The following is a 12765-nucleotide window of genomic DNA, read 5'->3' as shown; positions in this document are numbered from 1 at the left end:
TTACTCAATACTGAAAAGATTAATTATGAATATTATTATTTTACATGCTTAAGTATGACACAAGCTGAAAAAGCTTTTTCAAAATTAAAAGTGAAAAATATGTGGAAATTGCCTTTAAAGCATTTACCAGGATTTCCAAACACTCTCAAAACAAAATCAATGCTGTGGTCTCTTTGATTTCCTCCCATCACAGGAGCATAGTCCTAAATAAAGGTGTTTATAATTTATTCCAATACCTAAAACACTGGCCTCAGGGAGCTGTGTCTCCAGTAAAAAAACAAAAAACAAAACACTTTCAGAGAGCGGAAAAATCTGAAGTTAGATTGGTGCATCCAGCTCTTTTTAAGTCAACTTTATGAAAATTGAATGTGAAACCTTGGAAGTAAACAACTTGTGAAATTGACTGATGTTTGGAGCAGGATTTAAATGAGTTTGCTGGCGGTCTGTGGAGGGACAGAGTGGGGACAGCCCCCGCAGGGCAGCCTTATTGATTGGGATTGATGCTGATGAGACAAAGGCCAATGTAAGAAAGTTGATGGGATTTTTAGACGGTTTATTTTCTTTTAGGACACATATAAGGCGAACCCCCCCCCCCCCCCCCATTTTTGTAGGGGTGGCCAAAAAATCGATTCATATAAGAACCACGATTCTCATTTACCATGATTCAGAATCGATTTTAAAATGTCTCCCCAAGACAGTGTTCAAAGTAACGAAATATAGACAATTTCTTTAGTTATAACTGAAAACTTTAATGCTTCCACACATTTAAGCAAAAACAACAATAAAACTATGAAAATTCGTCCCACGACTGGTGGAAATATCAAATCCACTGTAAACTTTTTAATTTCTTCTATCCCCATGCTCTTTGGTTTTCCACCAATTACTGACATCTCTGACATGAAGTAGATGATAGTCAGCCTGTTTATGTTAAGCTCAGTGAGTGACTCTCATTTGACTTAGTACTCAGACGGCTGCTTCACTGGTGGGGGCCATGACCCCCTGGGAGAATTTTCCTGACAGATACGTTCCTTTTTATTCTGAAAAAAAGACTGCAGTCCAGTCTGTCGGCTAGTCTCTGGGGGGGGACACTTTAATGTCTCCATTTGATATTCTGCAAAGCAGACTGGGGTAGATCATGAGGATCCTTTGCACACCTACAGATTGAAGCAGAAATCATTATGAATCCATCGTTTTTAATCAAATCGTAGCCCCAAAAATTGGAATCGAATCGTGAGATAGTAAATGATTCCCACCCTTACATCGTCTTGGAGTATGTGACCGTCAACAAATGGTTTATGGCCAAGTTTGTGTATCAGTTTAATTATCCTTGTCTGTCAGTCTGGGTGTGCCTGTGTACGTCAGGCAGAACCTCCCACCGACTCTGGTTTACTGGACCTCTCCTCAGGGGAAAGGTGGGTTATACTGGAATTACTGACACGATTCAATGTACTGAGAATTATGATCACAAGGGTACAATAAAGTCAGCAGGAGAGTCAGTGAGTTGCCTGTTAAAACACTGGGCTGAGTCTGAAATCAAGTCATTCACCTTCGTGAGCAGCAAATTCAGACTCACGACACTTCAGTAATCAGTATTTTGTATTCGTACTAACAAGTGTGGCAACTATGAGATATCGAGCATCAGGTTGTATATCCACTTGACTTTATAGTAAAGCAGTGACTTTGGATCATAGTTAACTCATCAAGTAATGGTTTGGACAAAGAGGAGAACTAAACTAAAATAATTGAACCCACATCTGGGGAAAACAGAACATTTCAGAAAAACACAATTGAAAGCTTTGAGGCTTCTTTTGATCCTTATTATTGTCAGGTCAATATTCAGAATATCTAACATATTCAGAACTTCAGGTTAAGAAGTGCTTACACATGTTAGCGTGCCTACATGCTACACCAATATGGGAAACATTGTAAAGCATGCTAAAGATATTATTAATTTAAAGCACTGCTATAAATTTGACGAAAAACAACAAAAAAAAAAAATAATAATTTGAATGGCTGAAATTAGTTTGTCAGTGTGACGCAGACCTTTTTTTTTTTTTTTTTTTTTTTTTGGTCAAACATCACATCATCAGTTTGCATGCTGATGCCTGCAGTTTATTTTATTTTTATTTTTATTTTGACTTTAGTGATTGCAAAACTTCCTCAAGACAGTACCACCAGTAGCACTCATTCGTATCGTAGTATTTCCCTCTTGGCCAACTGGAAAAGCTACACATGCAAAGTAATAAAGTCGCACCTGTTTCTCCCATATGGGTCCTCTCCCTCTCCTCCCCTCTCCTCCCCCTACCATAATTTCATTCAAATCAAATGCTTCTTTCATCAGCTCTGTTTGGCCTGTCAGCTGACTGATTGCTTCACATAGAAACCTGCAACTACATAAAATAACAGTGTAGCCCAAATCAAGTTGATATACCTTGATAAGAGACCTATTAAGTCATTGTGAAATAGGCCTTAATGAAACTTTGGCCATTATGACCACACATTTGGTTGAACACAGCTTTATACAAAGATGCACACACACAAAACGCATACACGCTTTTAAATGAATCTCATGCACCGAGCCGTGGAATTGTGTTGGAAGGTAGATTATTCACGGAGAATCGACTACAATTTCACGGCTTTCTGGAAATAATTAGCGTGACACTTATTCAGGCTTTCTAATTGGTTAAGACTGCAGACCCTCACCTATAATAAAGTTGTCATCGAACCTTTAATGCTGCTGGTTTGCAGGCACAACAAGGGAATATTGCAGCCTCACTTGGAAGAGGATGATACAGCTGGGTTCATGGGAAGTGTTTGTGTGTGTGTGTGTGTGTGTGTGTGTGTGTGTGTGTGTGTGTGTGTGTGTGTGTGTGTATTATCTGTTTGTGCAGTGATATTATGGGGCTCCAAAACAAAGTCCTCACCATGTAACTCATTAAAGGGAAAGCATGTTTTAAATTTAGTTGTAGGCAAGTGTAGCTATGCTAAAGCTTAGATCCAATTGGCAGAAAATGAATGCAAGTCAATGTAATCTCTGAGAGTCTGTGTGTTGTTAAAGGTCATTGAAATATGTTTTTTTTTTCCTCCGTGAGAATGATGAGACTCTCTCAAATGCTCTTCCTTTTGGCTTTTGGTCAGTTTTGCATCTTGTTTCCCCATGGCTCTCCTCTCTCTCTCTCTCTCTCTCTCACTCCAGTCCTCTGTTACCTTCTCCACCCTCACTTCCATTACACGCCTGTAGCTTGAAAATGGTTTGGTGCTTTCTTGAGTGTCCCCATCTCCTTTTGTCCATTAGCTGACAGACTACGGCACTTTTTTGTTGCCCTGAAACACAAAAATTACACTTTGGTCTATTTTCTGGCACTCTCTTTTTGGCCTCACACACTGGCTGCACTGACATCACTCTCTAAATGTTGCATAGGTTTCTAAGTTCACTGTGGTCTTCGAGTGGTTTTTATGAAAGCTTTCAAAAATTCAAGTTTCAGGGTCTTGTTTCTCAATTCAAATCTTCACTCTGTCTTCTAAACTGTTGATGAATTTCTTATTGAAGACATACAACACATATAAAATATCTTGTTTACCGAAGAGTAAAATAATAGCAAATAAAATAAATAATAGCATAAAAAAATGTCAGTTAAGCAACAATAAAAAAAAATAAATAAATAAAAAAAATCCAAAATGGCCATTATAAGTTGGACAACATTAGTTAGATGAATACAACTGTTAAAGCACCTTAAATATTGTGTGTTGGAAATTAAGATACCATCTTTCTTTAAGTTCTTTATAAACAGTCAAAAGTTTGGACACAAACTTGTGTGTGCTCCATATATATATATATATATATATATATATATATATATATATATATATATATATATATATATATATATATATATATATATATACACATGGACCTATCAACTTGATCTTGACTTTGGCTAAATTAATCTCATGAGATTCATGTTTGTGTGTTTTTCAGGTGGCTGTAACATTTGCAGTGGGGTCAGAGGTCGGCCTTCAGAGCAGCAGTGACTTCAGTCAGATGGGGAAACCGTTCCTAATGGGCACAGTGGCTCTGGGTGAGAAGCAGCTTCTTCTTCTTTTTTTTTTTTTTAATCTATGTTAATGCGTGTACTCACTGTCACTACATGCACATTATCAGGCAGCTTCAGCAGTGATGAAAACGAGCTTCTGAGAGAAAAGCTATGACTGCATTCAGGCTAAACTGAACCTGCCTATATATTGATTTTTTTTTTTTTTTTTACATATTTCTGATGGTGTTTTTATTTTTTTACAATGAAGTACAATGAAAAAGGATGAGATTGGCATGTATGATTAAGTTCTTGGAGAGATTATCATGACATGATATTGTATATGAACTAAGACGGCATAGACCACATCCATTACTGGACATTCACCCGTTAACAGTGTGGTTGGAAAACTGCACTAATGAAAATGTGACATAATAACATTCAGTTGGTGAGACAAAGGAGGAATTAATACAATTAATTGAATGAAAATATCCCAGAATACATTCAAACGTGTTAAGCTCAGGCTTAAACCAGCGTTCAACTCCAACTCAAAGTTTTTCATGCACACCACCAGCAAGTGTTTGCGCTGAAGTCTCTGCAACACATCAGCTGTGGCAGTATAACGGGGTATTGCTCTGTTTCATTAGCGTTTGCGTGACAGCTCAGGCTGTACTTCCTCCAACTCTCATTACTTCTGAGGGCCATTCGAACATGCAAACTGCCAGCCATGACAGCTGCTTTGCAGTTTGTCATTGCTAGTTGTGCGGAACAGTCTATAGAACAACTTTAAATCATTTCCTTAAGATTAAAAAAGGATTATGTTTACCTCAAAATTGTAGTCCGGTCACAATTTAAAAGGTTCTCAAACAACATTCTGGCTATGATGGGACTTCAGGACAACCCACAGAAATGCAGACTAATACAATCCTTTTAGTTTGGTGCGCAGCTTCTTAATGCAGGATGGGACAGATTTCGCTGGAGCTTATATGGGCTGACACCTCAAAAGAAAAAGCAAAAGGGAGAAAACACCAAAATATCCGACGTAGCAGACCCCAAACAAGTGAGGAAACCAAAACTTCGAAAGCTGAAGGCACTGATTAGGTGGTATCTATTAAATTAGTATCCCCATAAACTATATTTGCAAATTCTCTCCACACACATGCACACGCGCACACACACACACACACACACACACACACACACACACACACACACACAATATCTACTGATTTTTAATGAGGTTTACTAAACATATTGTGTAGCTTCACATTCTGGTATTTGTAGTAGTTGTTGATGTTATTTTTAGGCTAAGATATTAAGCTATTTGAGGAATTTCATTTGTTTTCCAGGTATACTACGCTTCCTCTGAAAGGGATTTTCTTTCATGTCTCTGCCTGCAAGATTTACTTGCTCTTATGTTTTTGTCTCAACAGGAGGGATTGTAAATGTGATGCCGATGCTTTTCTCACAGATCTCACACAACAGAACACAGGTAAATCTAGCCCTCTACATCCTGGTGGAACTGCAGACCTGATGTGCTAAATTTATAAATGGTTTAGGGCACAGCTGTGTTAGTACACTGAGGCTGTGATGACCTCTTGGACATCTGTCCCTCTCACCATATAACCTCAGACAAGCTGACCATTATGTACCTGGGCTTAGTAATTTAGTAATTCACAGACTTCTCCTCAGGTTAAACTGTGGTGTTTTATGAAATGTTTCCTTGAAAATAATTGGTTATCGCTTAATTAACTTGGTTAAATAAGTAAATGGTTAACATCCTTTTTGAAAATTTTGTGGAGACATTACATGGACATTCAGATATTCCACAATCAGTGTGGATATTACTGTGGTACCCAAAGTGATGAATTTCACTTTTGTTTCGTTTTGTTTTTTCGTTGTTGTTGGGGTTTTTGTGTGTGGTTTTTTTTTTTTTTTTTTTTTTGGTGTTGTTGTTTGTTTTGTTTTTTTAATCCCACAGTTGGTCAAGCAGTGCTTGTTTCAACTGCCTATGTCTCTCTCTTTCTACCAGGTCACCAACCCAACCCACTTATTGGGTCAGTTAGGTTATTAGTCTTGTCTCTGAATAATGCATTGATCCATGTAAAAGTTTCAACAGTATGCGGAGCTATTGGTGACCAGTCATTTTGAAATACGGGAACAGGCAAACAAGATATGACAGATTGAATTCCTCTGAGGGTATTTAAAGACGCTGTGAAGTAACACAAATTGATGCACATTTCTGCTGTTCTTTGTGTAGTCAAATTTAGAGATGGAGATTAAGATAAATAGATGGTGGGCCAAATTATTTAGTAGGATGCCAATACAATATTACTGAAAAACAGATGAGACACAATCAAATCAGAAACTATGGGAAAACTGAACATGTGTATTCAGTGAAATAATCTGCAAAACATGAGTCTCATTTGTTTTATGCTGCTGAATCTCTGCTCTTCTCATTAGTTACCAGCATTATGATGCTGAGCTGCAGCCTTCAGCTCCTGATACCTTTTGCATAAGAGGGTCTGAGTCATAGCATCCACACTTTTCATATGATGCCGAGAGGAGTAGTACATTATTAATAATTTGTCATTATGTCAGTGCTTTTAGTAACAGCCGTCATCATCATCTTCCTCAGAGATGTGGCCCACAGTCCAGAGTATTCAGTTTCCAAACACAACTGCAGCCCCTTTCTCAGTTTGTCCAGGAAGACTGCCACAACAGCTGCTGTTTGCTCTGTGCGTGGAATAGTGCATGCTCATCAATGTCACTTGTCAGGATAACAAACCCTGTGTAAGGCGTAAAACCACCTACGTCTAATTCCGCCACCTCAACAAAATATGTATCATCCCTTATTTGCTTTGTATTTTTGAAGGTCGTTGCCTCCAAAGTGTCGGCTTTTTTGCATTGGACACAAGCATTTTGCATAAAAACATAGACACAAGAGGGTAGCGGATCAAATCTAGTAAGTGTGTCACTGTCAATCAAAAGCTTCTCTTCAGCATTCGGTTGCATAGAAATTATATAATGTCGGTGTTAGGGACTGATAAATGGATAATTTGGTATTAATATTATTGCTGGTGTTGGATTGGGATATTATAATCACATCATATGCTATTGTTTTACCATGTTTTGTATTTCCTTTATGACCAGATCCTGTGGTTTCGAAGAGCAGTTCTTGGAGGCCTGACAACCTGCACAGTCTTAAACATTCTCTGGTAGGAACGATATTCTCTTCTGCTCTCGTTTTTAAACTTCTAACTTCTCTCACTTCACTGCCCTTTGTGAAAAGGCAAATATGACAAATAAAATATGGACCATACCACTCATTTGTAAGAAAGGGAAATATTTTATACAAAATAACATTGACCAGCTTTTTTAAATCGACTCCTCTACCATGGCTGACAACTTTCCTTAGGGAAACATCTGGTGTATTGTGTCCTGGGGCAGAGCACCACAGGACACCAAGGACACAAAGCTATTTCTGAGAGCTACAGCCTATAAATTTCAGCCTAGTCTTGGCTGTTGTGGTGTTGTGCTAATGTGGTAAAATTCTTGAACGTAATAGATAAAAAATATCCCAATTTTAAATTTACAAGGACTACCTATAAATTTTTGTGGCAAATGTCCTCGTGAATTAAAAGCATGGTGCATTTGTGAATAGTGGATGTTAAAACCCTGCCTAGGATGAAGGCTGAAGTGTTGTTATGCACAGAAAGTAAACCACAAGCAGACATTTGGAAAATTTAGCATTTATGAACTGATAGGTGATGGAGGGTGAGAGATTAAATGATCTCGTGTATGACAGCACTTCAGGAACATCTGGGACACAGAGCTATCAGCTGCAGAGACAAGCCCCGCAGAGACCCTCAGGAAAGGTTTGAGAGTATGGGGATGAGGCAGTATGGTAGAGCAAATCTTCTCCACACTGTTCAGAGGCCATCTGGCATGGCACTAATCCGCAGAGGGTTCCAGATGCACCGGAGAGCATGAACCTATGTTTTAGCTGAAGAGTCTCAGACAGGTGGAGAGGTGGCAGTTTGCTGCCCCTGACAATCCCCAGGATTGTGGATTCAGGAAACTGGTTGCACTTATATATACAACAGTATTTAAATCTTACACTCCACAGTTAATACTTTTTGCCATCCTAAACAGTAGCTGCACGAACGCAGCAGCTGTGTCTTCAGGGATATTGGCTGCCTGAATCAGACCGATTCTGTTTGTTTGTGAATGTGTTTCTTTAGTAAATTCATTTACATCAGATAAACTAGGACACACATACACGCAGGGTCATGAGAAGAAGACTTATAGCTTCATGTTTTTCATGTTTTGCATGCTTTGTCGAGTCTGAGAGAATATCACCATAGAGGTAACAGCATTTAAGCTGTTACCTAGTTTACTGTCTTGTAAACTTGATAGCTTAAATGCTGTTACCTATATAAAGTTAATGAACCCTTTGCTAATTTGCTTGATTTTTACCAAATCACTTTTAAATCAGTTTGACAGTCTTGACCACCCACTTCAGACAAAGACCCAGGTTCAGTGGCACAGAAAACTTCCAAATAGCACTTTTTAAATGAATGAAATGAATTAAACAGACATAGTCCCACGCCACTAAATGTAACGCACAGGATGCAGAGAATCCATACCGTCGTAACTGCTGTCTTTTTCTCCATTTTTAACCTAACCCTAACTCTCTGCCACATCTGTTTGATCATATGTTCACCTACACTGATAACCCAGTTAACTATACTGTATGTAGAAAACCGTATTTTAGCTACCAAGAGCTTCAACAAAGACCTCCAACTTAAACAGCCATTATGCTGTTTTCATTTTAACCCCAACGATAAAACCAATGGTTCTTCGGCCATACCCCAGTCATATAGGTCGCAATATCAAAATTAATGTTGTGTAACTCTTATACAAGGAATTGTTCCGACTCTTACAATTTTAAAGCAATTGAAGAAATTTGGTTAAAATTAAATGTTAAATCCAACCAATTTAAACCCAAGAAAATGCTCTGTTGCATTGCTGCGTGAGCTGCACATCCATGACAAATTTCACTGAGCTATACCCAGTTGGCTGTATCTGACCTTTAGTGTACTTTACTGATCAGCTTCTGGCAAAACAACTTACAGCAGCTCCACACAATAAGTCTCTCTCCTCAGGGAGACTTCTCCGAGATTTATGAGCTTCAGGCTACATTTTTTTGTTTTGTGTCCAACCTACACACCAGATTTTGAAAGCAGCGTTGCGTGGCAAAGCACTGTGCTATAATGGCAGGTTTTCACAGGGCACCTCCATAAATCGATTCATGATAACATTTCAGAGTTATGTCTGTGTACCAAAAACAGGCTTCACTTTCACTTACCACCTTTGGTCAACACATCGCATGAAAAACACACACGAAAAAAAACTGGGTCTTTATTTTTAGTTCAGTAAATTCATGGTTAAAGACCAACCTCTGACTTACTTAAATTGGTTTGCTCATCTAATAGGACTCTACATGTTTGACCTTTCTTCATTTTGGAGTCTTTTGAAAGTTTTATGTGCATCTACTTTCAATGATCCCTGGTGAGCAATTCATCCACCCCAGAGTTCTTTAAAGAGTTACAGTTGATACATATTGAGAGCTGCTGTAGATATGTACGGTGTGCGTTTCGATTTATATGCCACTGCAACACTAGCAGGATGCGTCAGACATAATCAGGCCACAATGAGTCTCGTGAGAAACAGTCGTGCAAACACATTTGTTCTTAAGTGGCACATACTGTATGTTTATGTAAGGATCGGCAGCATTTCATCCATTTTCTCATACTTGGCGTGCTCTCTACGAAAGCACACAGAGGAAAAACTTTTTTTTTTTTTCAACTCTCTTTTCGTGTTTTTATACTTTTATTGGTACATGTTGCTACAACTTTCATCTCAGCATTACATTACAGTAGGGAAAAGGAAACTTCTCTCAGTCCAACAGCTACTTCAGGGTCTCCCCGCATCGACGTGACACAGAGAGTCTATATGTTGACTTGGAATTCAGTTTTAGATAACGTTTGACTCTTTTGCTAATCCTCACTCCTTATTCCAACACATATTATTCTCAAATCCCCATGTACCTCTTTTTTCAGACTTTGGTTTGCTCTCCCAATATCCTGGCCAACATTTTCAGAAATCTGAACATATGGCCATCTACACCAGGCTTGTGCTATCTGTGTCAGGAAGTTTATTGAGTCTCTGAGTATCAGCTGTTGGCCATCTGCAAGCTTATTTTCGAGAAGTTGTTACTAAATTTGTGGTTTGCTGCTTTGAGCCTGAGGCAGATCCATAGTATCTATAGGTTGTACTTCTGCTGTAAAACAGTGTTCAGGCACCAACTATCACCACCCCTAGGTCTACACAGCTTTTGAAGCATGTGTGGAACTAAACCATGAAGATATCTTGTTGTTTTTAGTGTGTACAGTATGGGCCATTGTTGAAACTAATTATTTGATCTGATTAATAAGCCAACTTTTATTTCATGGACTTCATGGATTTCATGTATTTATTTCAACATTTTAAAAAGGAAACTACTGTATTATTTATACACTATAGTCTCCAAACAAGGTAGATTTTTTTCGAATGTCTTGAACTGAAATAATGGAGTTTAGAGTGACCCTCTTCCAATTAGGATATGAAGTCAGAGTTTTTGTAAGCAATATAAGGAGAACATGTAAGCAACACTACAAGAAAGAACCATAAGAACCATGTAAGATTGAGCTTCACTTGTGTAAAATGCAACTGGATTTGTTAGAGCTAGTAAAATATAACCAGTGGTTTGCAAAAAAACATTAATTTTTCAATTGTCTGTACCTTCTCAGGTGCAGACAATTTCATTTCATACATGTAATTTTAGATCAGGATATATTAGAGATGCAAGGATCATCAACATGTAGCACAGTTTGATACCATAAGTTGAGTGAAATCATGATGGCTCACTCTACACAGACATACAAATCCTGTCTCTCACTTTGTTTTCCCTCACCTCTCTCTCTCTTTCTTATCACACTACTTCTTTTTGGGGGGGTCCTGTTCATACTTGACGTCCTGGTAAGCAGTTTCCTCTGCCTCCATTTTTCAGACCATAATTTTGATTGATAATTATCGTTGGGGACATAATTCTGTTGAGCCACCCACCAGAGTGAAAGACTAGTAGAATAAAATAGAAATGGTGTGTTGTTGGGTGCATTCGAGCATAGCCACAACAAATGAACGGATAAATCTCTCAGAGCTGCACTCTGCACTGCCGATTCAAAGAGACCGACTGCCAGTGCTGCAGAGAGCTGGGTGAATTTACCTGTCTGTGAATTCCTTTCTCTTTCCTGCAGCCTAACTTTATGGCCTTTGGTTTCAAACAAAGAACTTGTGATTTATCCTCAGTTTCCCGCTTTCCAGTTTTTGTTTTTAGAATACCTTTGGACTAGCTCTACCCTAAAGAATTATCAGGCTGATTTCTTCCAGAACCAAACACCTTGACAATTAAAAAAACAAACAAAAACAAAATGGGACGCCAGTGTACTTAGAAACTGTCTCTTGACCTTGGAAACAGGACTTAACAAATTGATATAATGTCATCATAAACTCCATTTACTTTTCAGTGACTTTTCAATCATATCAAAGGTCATCTTGCGTCTGTCAACGGGTTTCACCCATTTTTATGAAATCTGGCTGTACGTACTTCTAATTTTTATGAAACTTCAAATGTGTCTTTCCACAGTAAACATGTAATGATCCATCATACTGAACAGTTGCCCCACTACAAGAAGGTTGTGTTTTCAAATAGACACCTCAAAGGTCAAAACAAAAGTTAATGTGCAGCGTTTCGAATAAATAATGTTGACACATTTCTACAGCAGCAGGAGACGATGGTGTAAAATTTCTGATGAGGATTCTATGCACTCTGCTGTATACACTGCCAGTCAAAAGTTTGGACACACTGTCCCATTCATTTGAATGAGAAAGTGTGTCCAAACCTTTGACTGGTGGTGTACATCAAACTGATGTTATGGTAATCAGTTGGAGTTGATGCTTGCTGGATAGTAACCACGTTTTCCCACTTCCATTTTTTAATGCAAATGCAATTAATTCTTCAGGAGATTATTTAAGCAATAAAATGTGAAGCTCTTTGTTTTCTCCAGTTTGTGTAAAATATATTTTTGTGCAGGTTTCTCTCTTTTTTACCTTGTAATAGCTTAGTGAAGATCAGTATAAGGAAATATATCATTTACTTGCTTATTGACACTAATTAACATAAAAAGGACCAAAAGACATTGTATCTAGAATAGAGGCCATACACAAAACTGACACAGTTGCATCTTTTCTCTCTCTCACTCTCTCTCTCCTTCTACTTTCTGAAAAGGCTTTGCTCTTGAAATTCTTCCCTGAAGAATCCAGCACTAAGGAATTCATCAGGGAGCACAGTAAACCTCGAGGGCTACACAGTACAGAGCTCGGCAGATATGCAGGGCTGAGTGATGAGGATACATAACACACATGGAAATGGATGCCAAAGTCACACAGGAGGGTTATCATGAGCACACACACACACACAAAAAAAGAAAAACAAGAACGGGGGGGGGTTTGTCATATTGGAGGGAGTTAAATATGAGAATATGAAAACTGTGTAGCCAGCTGCATAAACGAGACCACCAGTTTTCAAAGATCACCTGGTTTTCTTGATTGAGCATGTTCTGTGATTCAG

At 38.4% G+C, this 12765-nt stretch overlaps 1 protein-coding gene across 1 annotated transcript in view; it reads left to right on the top strand.

Annotated features, from left to right (window-relative positions):
• Window positions 1-12509, top strand: part of LOC115042098 (uncharacterized) — a 40147-nt gene extending 27638 nt beyond the window's left edge. Inside the window, exons 9-12 of the mRNA XM_029500129.1 lie at window positions 3980-4079; window positions 5465-5523; window positions 7185-7249; window positions 12424-12509. Of these exons, the coding sequence (XP_029355989.1) occupies window positions 3980-4079; window positions 5465-5523; window positions 7185-7249; window positions 12424-12436 (237 nt within the window). The 3' untranslated portion in view covers window positions 12437-12509. The remainder of the gene's footprint in view (window positions 1-3979; window positions 4080-5464; window positions 5524-7184; window positions 7250-12423) is intronic.
• The last annotated feature ends 256 nt before the right edge of the window (window positions 12510-12765 follow it).

This window comes from Echeneis naucrates, chromosome 4 (assembly GCF_900963305.1).
Source record: "Echeneis naucrates chromosome 4, fEcheNa1.1, whole genome shotgun sequence".
Lineage (NCBI taxonomy): Eukaryota > Metazoa > Chordata > Actinopteri > Carangiformes > Echeneidae > Echeneis > Echeneis naucrates.
Note: the sequence above shows the minus strand (reverse complement) of the source record. Positions and strands in the feature narration are given on the sequence as shown.